Raw genomic sequence first — 13,254 nt, 5'->3', positions numbered from 1 at the left:
ACTTTTCAAATCAAAAGTTACTTCTTTTTTTTTTTTTTTAAGGCATTCTTCAGGCAGGGAGATGGCTTTTGAAGAGGTGAGGTGAAAACTAATCAGAATCATATGATAAAGTTATAGGTGATTGTCAGTAGCTGCAGTGAGATTACAGAGGCCTGGTTCCTTCTACACAGTTCACACAGCCTCTCATTTGTGCAGAAGCACCCAGTTCAGCACCAGCCTCCTTCTCCTGATAACACGGTCCTCTTTCATTTCCAGTCTTTTAACAATGAACCCTTTCTAAATTCCATAGTATTTTAAGATTAGGTATTTTGACCAGATGATTTTTTTTCCTAGTTCCTTCAAATACATATGACATATCTGTGTGAAAGAGTATTAAACTCTGAGTAGTAGAGAGAAAACTGGACAAGAAATCGCAACCCCTGATTGTTTGTTCTGGGTCCTGTTGTTGAATGACCCTGGGCTAGTCACTGAACCCCTCCAGATCTGCTTCCTCATCTCCAAAATGAGAGGGTTGAACTGGAAACATTTCTATGGTAACTTGCAGCTCTAAAAATACTGTGCTTCTAAATTAAGATTTAGAGAGAGGCTATGGCACCACAAATAATGGAATCTAAGTTCCTAATTCCTTTGTAGCTAGTCTGGAGTACTAGACGCCACGTTGGAATCACTTTGAAGACGGCTCTGAGGATTCTTTAGAATGCTCGTCCTGCTCGCCACGTTCTTGGAATGGAGATTCAGCTTAGAATTCAAGTTTTAGATAAGCTGAAAGGGCTACCTAGTCCAGCTCCTTTGTTTTATAGTTTGTTTAAGAAACTAGTCAGAGGCGGAGACCAGGGTTTCTGATTCCTGGTCCAGAGCTTTTTATACGGCAACATGCTTCACACAGAGCCCGATCAGTCTTTTCGCAATGCCACCAGGACCTCGTTTGCACTGTCACCAAAATGGTCCTTGCGGGCAGTTGCTCACTGTCCAAAACCATTGTGTCAGTCAACTCGAGTCCCTGATTTGGGCAAAAGTAACTGGGGGGAGGGGGAGAGGACTAAGGCTCTCCTCTCCCCTTAACCTTTCTTCTTCAGGTCTGAGAGAGGGAAATGGCAATTTCATTTTTTCTTTCCTTTTCAATTCCATAGCTTACCTTCCCCTGGTAATTACATAGCCAGAGATTATTTGTTTACAGAAGCCACGTGACTCAGCCGGCCCCCAAAGGGTTAACGCTCCCAAATTACGGGGCTGGGTTAACAATAAACAGGATGTCCTCCAGAAATTAAATTTAAACTGCTGTGACTCAGGCTGGCCCAGCCTCTCAACCAGATCGTTGTCTGGGGTTATTATCGGTGGTTAATTATACCATTGGGCTTAGCAGCAGTGTTGGTCAGTATGGGCCAAGAGAAGCCAGGCTAGGGGAGAGGGGGGTGTGGAGGGAGGGGCCTGGTGGAGGGAGTGGGGGGGAAGCAGTGGCAGCGGGAGGTTTGAATGGAAGGGACCACTGGTCCTGAGCACTGGAAGGAGAGCAGTGAGAGTGGGGTCCAACCTGCACCCTCAGGGCTCTTCCCTGAGCTCATCCCAGCCAGGGAGGCTTAACTCATGCCTACCTTGGTGGGAGAAGCCTGCGTTTCTGTAGTTGTTGGGATGCACTGTGGCTTCTTTAATTCTCAGAACTGTAGGATGGTAGAATTTTCAGCGCTTGAAGGAAGCTTCTAGATTACCCAGTTTAACCCTCTTGTTTCACGGAGTAGGAAATTAAGTCCCGGCGCCCGGCAGCCTGCTCCTCAGGGGTGGAGGCGGGGTTAGTGCTCAGGATTTGACTCCTCGACCATGACCTTCCTTCCATTATGCCACGCCTTCTTCCATTTCCAAGTGGAGAACCTGAGGGGCAGGGCTTGCCAGCAAGTTCAAGGCAGACTTGAGCTGGATTCAGATTCTTCTCCAAGCTAGCTTTCTTTAGATGTTGTCAGTTCTCGTGGGAAATAACCCAGCCTGACTGGTCCTCAGTGCCCCTACAATTTGTCATCTCTCCCCAGCCCCACAAGAAGCCCTCCACAGTCTGTCTCTCTATAGAGGAGTAGGGAAGCACCTGCTACAGATGATAGTGGGCTTTGTGGTGTTTTTTAAAGGCATGTTTTCAAGGATGATAGCTGTCCAGGTGAGCCTGCAACCTCTGACTTCGCAGCTCCTCAAGACACAAGGTTTATAGTGACTGTTACTAGTACAGCATCTCGCCTTTCCTGCCTTCACCTTGCAATGTATGTAAACATTGCAGAGAAAGATGCTCTGGGGCACCTCCATCTGATTCTGTCCACGGGGGACCGTTCTCCTGGAGCCCAGCCTGGTTGCTGATGGTCCTAGACCCGCAGGCGCGTGGTACGAGTCCCGGGAGTGAGGCACTCCTTCCAGCGGGGAAGTGGCCATACCTCATCAAGTCTTTTCAGCCACATCCTTCCCCATTTCTCCTAACCTTCCTCTTTGACTCTTTGTCTTACAGGATTCCTTTCAAGATTGGGCAGCCCAAGAAACAGATTGTCCCCAAAACAGTGAGTAACCACTTCTTTCACTCCGAGACTCACGTGGCCTTTGTGTAGAACCGGAGCTTTGACTCAGTGCGTCGTGGGGCCGGGGAGGCAGAACCCAGGCCTTATTATTCCCAGGCATGCTGCTCTAGAACCTCACACAGGCGGGGGCTTATAGGGCCCTCCTATCCTGGGACACTTTCCTCCCTCAGGGCAGCCTGGGCCCCTCCCCTTCCTTGGGCGGTGGAAGAGGTGGGTTACAAAGTGAGGACAGACACCCTGCTTCTGAGCAGCCCAGCACCGGGGTCTGGCGTGACAGTCTGCACTTTCCTGGAAGGGTTCCTGAGACATAGGCTCCCTCCAAGGACACGTCCCACGCCTCTATCTCCCACCCCCTCAGGCTGCGTAAAAGGCCAGAAAGCCTCCCTGGGGTGTCCAGGTCCCCTTATCTCTGGTGCTACGTTCATTCTTAGCCAGGACCCGGAGCCATTCACTGGGAGGGCATGATTGAATCCTACCCCTTTGTAAGTCCACAGTTTTTATCTCTATTTTATCGCCACAATGGAAGAGGAGGAGAATCTAGATTCTCAGAAAATTAGAACTGTGGGACTTCCCTGACGGTCCAATGGTTAGGACTCCAGTCTTTCCACCGCAGGGGGCCCAGGTTCGATCCCTTGTTGGGGAACTAAGATCCTGCAAGCCACGCAGTGTGGCCAAATAAAAACAGAACTGGAAGCCACGCAGTGTGGCCAAAAAAAAACAGAACTGGAAGCACTTAGAGATCATCCAGTCCAACCTTCTGAGTTTTCCTGATGAGGAAACCAAGGCCCATGGAGTTGCTGTGACTTTCTAAGGTCATAAACCTAATTCCGACGGAGCTGGAATTAGAACTCAAGTTCGAGGCTCCGTTTCGTACACTTTCCATAGCTTCACGCGAGCTCACTCGGGCTGTGAAGATCTCCTGAGGTTTTGGAATTCTAGTCAAGAATGGCCTCTCCACAGGACTTCCCTGGTGGCGCAGGGGTTAAGAATCCACCTGCCAATGCAGGGGACACGGGTTCGAGCCCTGGTCCGGGAAGATCCCACATGCCGTGGAGCAACTAAGCCCAGGTGCCACAACAACTGAGCCTGTGCTCTAGAGCCCACGAGCCACAACTACTGAGCCCCAGTGCCACAACTACTGAGTCTGCGTGCCTAGAGCCCGTGCTCCGCAACAAGAGAGGTCACTGCAGTGAGAAGCCCACTCACTGCAACGAAGAGTAGCCCCTGCTCGCCGCAACTAGAGAAAGCCCATGTGCAGCAACGAAGACCCAACGCAGCCAAAAATTAATTAATTAATTAATTAATTAGAAAAAAACGAATGGCCTCTCCAACCCCTCACCCACCAATGTGGGTGAGGCTCTTGAGGGTTTAACGTGAGAGACTGTATCTGTAAGCTTAGCACTGTCAGCCTGCTGGAGGCCCTGGCCTGTCATCCCAGCCGCTTATAAGACAGTTCTTGTCTCATAACCTTGGCCCTCCTTAGCTCCAGACTCTGAACTGGGTTTGGCAGGAGGGGAAGTGCAGCGCGCATCTGAGCACTGGCTCCGTCTTTGGGAAATCCAAAGTTAGGTCACTTAAAAGGAAATGGGTCCACGTTCAAAGGGCCCTCCCTTTTTTTCAAGCAAAGGCAGGCCAAGGACAGACTCAGAGTTTACCTCCCATGCAGAGGCTGACCAGCTGTGGAGGCTCTCAGCTGAAGCACGAAGAATCTGGGCGTGCTCCAGCCAGCTACAGGAAGTGGGAAGGTGTGGCTTTGAGTCTCCAGAGTTTAATCCAGGGCAGATCTGAAAGGGAAGTGGTTTCGAGAAGGGTCTTTTATTCCCAGCACTCACTACCAAAAAACAAACAAACAAACAAAAATTTCTCCTAACACCCCAACCTTGATGGAAATAGCCTTTGTTCTCCACGGAAAAGTATAGGGTAGCATGCAGTTTCTAGCTTCCTTGCCAGAATTTGTTGTTGGAAAGGTCTCTAGGTCTTTTACTCTGAGGGGTGGCCAGGACTCCCCGGAGGAAGGGCAGATGGACAATCTCAGTGCCTAGAGATGGGCCCGTGGCCTCCCTCTTCCCTTCCTGGCGTCCGTCGTGTTTGGGATGGAATTGTAGCCCTCTAACACCTGGCATCAGCTCCTCCAGACAGACTGGGCATCAAGGAATGGTTAAAAAACTGGATTTGGAAGATTCCCTGCCTGGATTCCCATCCTAGCCCTGCCACGTGTTGTCCTTGACCTTTAGCAAGTTCCTTACCCTCCCTGAGCCCTCATTTTCTCCTTTGTGAAGTGAGGATGATACTAGCTCCTATGTCATTGATGTAAATATTATGCGTCTTACATGAGATAATGCATATGAAGCACTTAGCACAGTGCCTGGCACGTAGTGAGCCCTCAGTAAATATTAACTGCATTATGAGAAGATAGCTGATTTGACTCTTAATAAACCACCAAGGACCCAGCCTGTCCCAAGCAGCCGGATTCCCCAGTACAATGAAATGGTAGGCTGGGCCTTTGATCTCTCACGAGGAATAGAGTCCTTTGCTTCCTCAACTCCGCAGAGGCACTGAAGTCTATGTAGCAAGACCCTGCCTCTTCGGAGTCTCACTACCCTCCCCGCCACAAGCCCCCTCCTGGCCCCCAAACAGGCCAAGGCTGTGCAGTTGTCTCAGCATCTCTGGCAGCTGCCCCCAAACATGGGTAACACACTCTACTTTTCCTGTCCAGGCACTCTCGGGGAGGGGAGCAGATGCGGCTGCCTGGGTTATTGGAAGTCGTGGCACCCCTGTCATGGGAAGAAAAGCTCATGTTATCTTCAGGGAGTTTCAGGAGGTTTCTGGCTCAAGGCACCCAACCGTCGGACACAAAGAAAGCATTGTGCGTTTGCCCTCCCCATTCTGCTGTGCCCAGGTTATTAACACAGATTCCAGTATTGTCAAGGCTTTGGCTGGAAGGGCGTGTTCTCTGCAGGGGCTGGCCACTGGGGCTGAAATGGAAGGACAGACACTCCCCCACTTCCCTGTCCTAACCTTCTGCTTAGCCCCCTCCCGCTGCCCCAGCTCATAAAGGAGCTGGAGCATCTTGGTACGGCAAAGAGAAGCTGCACCTCCCTCTGCAGCCGGGATGATGGAAGACCGCATATTGAAGCAAGGGTTTCCCTGGGTCTCGCACACACCTAGATTCCCAGCTAGGCAGGCACTCTGGAAGGTCAAGGCAGATGGGAGTCCCGGCAGGTCGCGCCTTCACTTGAGAAGGGTTTTCATGTGCAAAGTGGAGGGACACTTTGTAACAAACCAAAGGCAGGCCGCTCTCCACCCTGAGCCGCCCTGGAAGAGGAGCTTCTCAGAAGGCACAGGACTCGCTCTGCCTCAGATCCGATCTGGCTCAGCTTAGCCCCGGGATTAGAGCCTGGCCCTGCCTGCTGGCCTCCCTCTTCCCTTCACCATGAGTGTGAGTGGGTGGGAACTCAGCCCACTGTTCACTTAACAACCACCGAGCTCCTGCCATGTGGCAGCCTGACCTAGGCCCTGGGGACAAGCTGTGAGCAGCACGGCCCCTCCTGCCACCCTGAGCCTCCGAGAATGCAGGGGTTGCTGAGGTGGTCTCGGTGCTTGATCCTCCCTGCACTGACCTCGCCAGCCTGACCCAGCCCACCCTGACCTGCTGACAGTCGTGCACATGTGTTTACACTTGCATTGTTGACTGGGGTCCAGTTGCCTTTTTGGCAAAGGCATCAAGCATCCAAAGATGTTCAGATCTTTTGTATTTGGCTCCTTCCCTCTGCACGGATATACCTTGGAATGAGGCTCCAGTGTGTCCCTTGATCCCCTCAGCCGTTGTCTGAGGGCCTAGAATCCCGGTGCTGTGCCTCTCAGATCTTTCCCCTGGGGAGGAGAGAGACCTCAGGAGCAGTGAGCTATGGAAGCAACCCCAGCTGGCTACCGACAAAAGAGGTGAAGCGTTCTTGACCTTCTCTTAGGCTGTCAGATGTCCTTGAGCTGGGAGAGCAGAAGACTCAAGCTCCCACCCCGACACACTTCTCCGCTTCCAGTGTGAGACCCCGAGTTTCTCCTCAGCCAGTTGGAAACCTGCGGTCCTTCTCTGTGCAAGTCCCAACAGTGGCAGCCCGGGAGACCAGGTGTTCCCTGACATCCCACACAGCACGCTGGGGATTGCGCAAGAGAGCGAGGGGAGCCTGGCCCTCGCCTCCCCTCTCGCCCACCCCCCCCACCCCAGGGCACCTGCCCTCTGCTCTTGGTCTTCAGGAGAGCTGGACCCCGGCCAAGGCATCCTTAATTTCAACTTCATCTTTTCGGCAGAAAAAATACTTGTGCGACGTAAAGACTCAGCTCAGCTGTCACATCCTACAAAGTAAGAAAGGAGACGTGTCCAGCGGAGGGAGGCCCCTCTGTGGCCCCAGGCACAGGGCCCAGGCTTTACCCCACCTGCCAGCTGACCGAGTGCTCTGTGCCAGAGGGTCACAGACCGGTCTGCCTCCTCAGACTCCCGGTCCCCTCACCACCCCAGTGGAGGGGAGCAGGGAGACCCCGTGTGTAAGCCGGGCGCTGTGCTCTGTGCTCCACACATACTGCTCGTTAATCCTGCAAACAAGCCAGCAAGCCTGATGCTGGCCCACTGCCTCGTCAGCCACCTGAAATTCCCATGGGCTGAGACCAAGTGAAACTATCCCATTTTATTAGGAAAGAAACCGAGGCTCAAAATGTTGGAAATGTTTCTAAAGCTCCTCATCTAGTATCAGAGTTCATATCTTCTGTCCGCTCGCTCCCCTCCACCACCTTCCCCCGGGCGCTGTTGGAAAAAGGACTAGACTAACTTCAGCGCGGACTCCAAAGGGCAGGGCGAGGCCCATTTGCTCCAGAACAAATCTCCCATCCGACGTCGCACCAGCAGCTGTTCAGACCTTCAGCTAAGACTCCGATTCCTGTCCAGCTACAAATCCCCCGACTTAGGTAGCACTTTAAACTTTTATCAGGCACATGCACTTTAGCGGGAGTGAATTATGAATTTTTTCTTGAGAGAATCTTTTGGTGGGTCATACAAAAGGTGAGGATAAAAATGTTGGGTTCCCAGATGGAGAAAGAGTGGGTCTGTTGAAAAGAGAGGAGAAGACTGTAGGGCAGGAGGCTAGGGCACCAGTGATTGATTGATTGATTGATTTAGCTGCACCACATGGCTTTGGGATCTTAGTTCCCGGACCAGGGACTGAACCCGGGCCCTCGTCAGTGAGAATGCGGAGTCCTAACCACTGGACTGCCAGGGAATTCCCAGTATGAATTTTACTTCACAACTTTGTGGAAGGTCCCAGATGTTAGGATCATAATGTAAGGGGAAGACCATGTGTTTCTGCTTCTAAGTTCTACAGTTCAAATGAGGAAGGCGAGCCATCTCCATGCAAGAGAGCCCCGTTGTCAAGCCCTGAGGTCGGATGCTAAGTAGGGCCTCTGCGTCAGGCCTCACTGGGCCCTTCCTTGCCCTCCATGGGGCTCCCCACAGCCCCCTGTCACGTGTGTGTTTGTTCTTTTGATCTCCCGACCAAGGCCTGTGTCTGTTTTGGTTTTTTTTTTAATTATTTATTTTTGGCTGTGTTGGGTCTTCATTGCTGCGCACAGGCTTTCTCTAGTTGTGGCAAGCGGGGGCTACTCTTCGTTGTGGCGCGTGGGCTTCTCATTGTGGTGGCTTTCCTTGTGTTGTGGAGCACGGGCTCTAGGTGCGCAGGCTTCAGTAGGTGTGGCGCACGGGCTTAGTTGCTTCGAGGCACCTGGGATCTTCCCGGACCAGGGCTCAAACCTGTGTCCCCTGCATTGGCAGGCGGACTCGCAACCACTGTGCCACCAGGGAAGCCCCCATGTCTGTTTTATTCACCAGTGTATCCCTGGCACCTGGCAGAATGCATTACACTTAATCGGTGCTCAATAAATGTTTGTGGGATTAATGAATGCAGTTTAAAAAAAAAAAAAAAGGCCTGGATTAAGAGTCTGAATTCTAGCCCTGCTTTGCCACACACTAGCTCTGTGTCCTGATGTAAATCACTTCCCCCCTCTGGGTGGCATTCTCATTTATTTCGTGAAATAATTGGCCTGAATAATGTTCTGCCAGTCTACGACTGTCAAATTTACCTTAATCCAAACCTGGAGCACGAGGCCAGTGGGGTTTTAGAAGACTCCTGGTGAGGCGCAGCGGGGCTTTGGTGATCACTGCAGATTCACACTCCTTCACCTCCAGCCTGTGATAGTCAGGATTTACTGCTCTGCCTGGCGGGAGTCTCGGGGCAACCGCCAGGAAGGTGCTCTCATAGGTCATGGCTTTCGTTCATCAGCCAGAGCTTTTCCCCCTTAGGTAGAATGACGGTAAAGGGCACAGGCCTGGGAGGCAGGCCGCCTGGCCCGTGTTCAGACCCCAGGCCAGCCGCTTACTGGTGGTGTGACCTTGCTCAGGTGACTCCCCCTCTGTCCCAGTGACCTCAGTGCGGTGAAGGCCGTCAGTGCACCTGCCTGCCAGGTGAGTGATGGAGGAGAAACCGGTCATGGGAGCGTGTGGTGCCTCAACGAGCCATGCAGGGAGCTGCTCGGCCTCCTTGGAAGAGGACAAAGCAGAGGCGGGGGCTCCGTCCTCCTATCGGCCCTCAGACATCAGGACTCCACAGACCACTCTCCTGAGACCGTTGCCTGGGCCCCACTTTACAGATGGGGAGATTCAGGCTCTAGAAGTGCAAGTGACTTTCCTGACTTCACCTGCCTTGTAGGCCGAAGAACTGGGGTCAGGGTGCACACCCACTCGGTCTAAATATCAGGGAAATCTGATAACTCATCCAGAATTTAGAGAGCCTTGCCTGAGTCGATAATAATATCTGTGATGGCTGCATCCCAGCGCACAGAGCGGGGATACCTGGTCTTTCTTGATCCACCCTGAACGTAGCAGGTTCTGGACCTATGAGGAAACCAGGACCGGGAGGGGAGGTGACCCGTTCCAGCCCCAGAGCTGCTAAGCGGCAGGGACAGGACCGGACTCCAGCCCACCCGCTTTCCTCCGTGCCCTGCCTCTTCCCCGATGATGAGTTTCCATCACACTCTGAGCCCCTTACCCAGACCCCGCAGGGGAGGGGAGGGAGCACAGCCCAGCCTCGCTCCCTGCGGTGGAAGAACAGAGCCGGGATCTGCTGGTACCTGCCTGGCTGGCCCTTTCTGGGAGGGGCGTCCTTTGACCTAAATGAAACACTTAATTAATTTGGGAACACAGGGCTTCTGTGTCACGAACGGTGTGCTGGCCCCTGTGTGGAGTGGATGGTGGTGTTTTCTGCAGAAGGGGGAGCGGGGGGGGGCGGGGAGGGAGTTTCGTAGGTGACAGGTTTTCTCCAGCCTGCCGTCATTCCTCCAGTGACTGAGTTATCGCTTCCCTTACAGGTGGAAAGAGACTTTGAAAGGGAGTATGGAAAACTCCAGCAGTGAGTGTCAACCCCCAGAAGGGAGGGCAGGGAGGGGGCTGCTCCGAGAAGGAAAAGAGCCCCCTTCCCCGGGCTGCCTCATCCGCTCACCCTGGGAGCCGAGGGCAGCTCAGCTCACCACCTGCCAGGAATTCTCCCCCGGGGTGGTGGCTCTGTGACAGTCGTGAACTCGTAGCCTTTGGGTGCCTCGCGCCAGCTCGCGGTGGCCCTTCAGTCAGTGGGGACATCTGCGCAGAGCAGGCCCTTCCTCCTCCTGGCAGGCGACCTGAGTGTCGCGTGGGGCTCGGCTCAGGGGGACGGGCAGAACGGGGGCAGAAGCAGGTGGGTGATGCCAGGTCCCCAGGCCCGTGCCCCTGCCTTGCAGGCTGGAGGAGCAGACCAAGCGGCTGCAGAAGGACATGAAGAAGAGCACGGACGCTGACCTGGGTAGGCGGCCCATCCCCCGTGCCCGGCCTGGACGGGGGAGGGGCAGAGGTGGACGCCCTCCTCGCTCAGTCCCTTTTGGCTCAGAAGGAAGTGCCCTTAGTAGGCGCCCCGCAGATGTCCCTGAGAAGCGGCTTGAGGTCACCCTTCACTTAGCAGATCACCACTCCCTGCATTCCCTGGGGCAGCAGCAGCCACCGCTGGCGGGTGGAGGGCAGCTCCCGTGGTCTGCGCCCCGGAGCCTCCCGCCACTGCTCCTCCAGAGGACGGCGGGGGCGGGGGGGGGGGGTTCTGTCCACGACCGCCCCTGCTTCTGACCCCGGCGTCTCCAGACTGTGTGTAGCGAGCCACGGGTCTGATTTTCAGTCTGTCCGTTATTTGTTTTGTGGTGAGTTCTGAGTTGCCTGGATTCCATCTTTCGTTGTGGCTCCCCGCTGTCTTCCTAGTAGGGAAATGCTGTGGCCTGTGCTTCTGTTCCTTCCTGCTTCTCCACACAGCTGCACTCTCAGAGCGTGAACAGAAGGGACAGAATGTCAGGGATCCATGAACTGGAGTCTGGCTGTAGAGAGTGTAGGTTTTTAACAAGGAAATCAGGACAAACGGGTGCCCCCTGGCACCTAGGATTTCTGGCCGCTGCTGTCCCGAGTCAGAAGTGGAGTCTGGGCAGCGGAAGCCCTCCTGAAACTGTGGTGCCCTCGCCCATCCCAAAGCCTGCATCCCCCCGTCCAGGCCAGAGAGCCTCGCACACTGTTGGCTGGTGCATCAGAGTCAGTGAGGGCCCGCTGCAGTGTGGGTCGCCCGGCCCACCCCGAGACTCTCTGATTCATCAGGTCTGGGTGAGGCTTGGGGACCCCACTTTGAGAACCACTGCTCCACACAGTCGGGGGGGATCAAATTATACCTTTCCTGGTCTTGGAAACTCCTGAGCTGCTGCCTGGACAGGATCTCACATCCAAAGCTGTGGGTCCAAAGTAAGATCCAGTAGGCATGACCAGACCCTGCCAGGTCCTTGTCGACCCCTGCACTCCCAGGTTGTGTTAGGGCTCTAGAGACCCACGTGGGGTCCAAGACTCTTGGGCTCCCTAAGGTACGAAGCCCGCCAGCCTCCTGGTTTGTGCTGGTCTGACCATGCCCCTCCCCTGTCCCTGTAGAGGTAGAACAGGGATGTGAGCTGCCCTAGAGGAGAGTGGAGGCCACGGCGCCCTGCTCTGTTCACGCAGGCCGGTGATGTCTCGGGGTGGGGCTCCCGGACGAAGGGCCGCCCCGCAGACACTCGCCGTTCATTGACTTCAGATGGTTCTAGCAAAGAGACATCGGCGTGAAGATGTGGAGGCGTTAGGAAAGAAAAGGAAAATTGGGAAGGAAGTCTTCCCTCCCAACCCCTGACTTTTGGGGGGTTTTCCCTCAACTACTAAAAAAAAAATTAGGGGAAGAAATTTTTCAAAAACATTTCCAGTTTTGTCCTTGTTTTCTATCTTTTAATTATGCAGTCTGTGACCGTTTCATAATCCAGTCAAATTACACGTGAGTTTGCTCCTAAGCCTACAAAGTCACTTTACTTTTTTTTAAGAGGGTTTTTCCCTCCGTCGCGCCAGCACCTCTGGGAAGTTTACAGTCCCAGTCTTCTCTCATAGTTTGCCCTTTTGCTAGGGGACTGCAGCACACCCCCAGATTCAAGAGAAATCAAGGCATGCGGCACTTAGCGGTGTGCTCCGGTTTCATGGGCAGCATTTGTTTGCTTCACGGCTTACGCAATAATGGTCTTACAGGTAATAGCATCTTAAATTTAATGACATAAAATAATAAGAAATAGATCGAAAACACGTTTTCCCGTGAGCCCCTGAAACTGGTACAGACACTGTGGGGCACACAAGGCCCTTCTCCAGCCTTTCCTGCCCCTCTAGGATTTCGTTTGCTGGTAATGGAGGCCTGAAAACTCTCATGGGACCAAGAACTCCAAAGCTGCCAACAGGTTGCCTCGCCACACCAAATCCGGCCTAGTTTTGTCAATACAGTTTTATTGGAACACACCCATTCTTTGGGTGTCATCTGTGGCAAAGCTGAGTTATTGAAAGCCTAAAATCTTGTCTCTAGCTGTACAGTAGGTTTGCCTCTCTGGCGTAGATACCATGTTACTCTTTCTGTGAGGGAGCCCCAAACCAAGCTTCACGTCCAAACCGCCTGGAGAATTTTTTTTTTTTTTTAATGCATATTCCTGGATTCTAGGCTTACTGAAATAAATCTTTGGAGCTAGAAATAATGTATTCCTTACAGCTTCCCACCCAGATGATTCTGTTATAATCCAGAGTTTGGAAAATAAGTCATGGCAACAGGTAAATCTGCTCAAAAGAATTACCCAGAGCAGCATCAGAAATGCACATTACACCATAAGGACTGGTGTCTTGTGCCTCTGGGGTACTGTGTAGTTTATGGCCTGTGGCCATGGATATGGAGGTCGTCCGGGTACAGGCCTCTGGCCCCAAGGACGACAGGGAGTCCTGAGGACAAGACCTTGAAGCCTGCCCTGTCATTGGTTCACTGAGCTTTGACTTCTTACAGCCATGTCCAAATCTGCTGTGAAGATATCCTTAGACTTGCTCTCCAATCCCCTCTGCGAGCAAGACCAGGACTTTCTGAACATGGTGACAGCCCTGGACACGGCCATGAAGCGGATGGATGCCTTCAACCAGGAAAAGGTGACTGGGGTCTTTGTCTCCCCCTCCTCGAGGCTTCTGTCTGGGTGGAGCGCCGCATGGAGTCCTTATCGGTGCTTGGTCTCCTCTCTGGACACCTGCGTGTCCCAGCCCTGTGAGCTCTCGCCTGGCCGCCCT

The 13,254-nt window shown here is 53.3% G+C and overlaps 1 protein-coding gene across 11 annotated transcripts in view; it reads left to right on the top strand.

Moving 5' to 3' along the window:
• Positions 1 to 13,254, top strand: part of BIN3 (bridging integrator 3) — a 45,239-nt gene that overhangs the window by 20,681 nt on the left and 11,304 nt on the right. For 5 of the 11 annotated variants that reach the window (XR_014266075.1, XR_014266076.1, XM_082470723.1 and 2 more), the window contains exons 2-5: positions 2,483 to 2,531; positions 9,960 to 10,000; positions 10,365 to 10,474; positions 12,983 to 13,119. Coding sequence is in view for 9 of the 11 variants with exons in the window: in XM_082470723.1 (XP_082326849.1) it covers positions 2,483 to 2,531; positions 9,960 to 10,000; positions 10,365 to 10,474; positions 12,983 to 13,119 (337 nt within the window). In the remaining 2 variants the exon portion in view is untranslated. Of the gene's footprint in view, positions 1 to 2,482; positions 2,532 to 9,038; positions 9,058 to 9,959; positions 10,001 to 10,364; positions 10,475 to 12,982; positions 13,120 to 13,254 lie in introns of those variants that run through there. The other 6 variants (XM_082470727.1, XM_082470731.1, XM_082470729.1 and 3 more) reach the window with 6 other exon arrangements.

The sequence above is a fragment of the Balaenoptera physalus genome, assembly GCF_965194825.1.
Source record: "Balaenoptera physalus genome assembly, chromosome: 7".
Lineage (NCBI taxonomy): Eukaryota > Metazoa > Chordata > Mammalia > Artiodactyla > Balaenopteridae > Balaenoptera > Balaenoptera physalus.
This window is presented reverse-complemented; position numbering and strand designations above follow the sequence as displayed.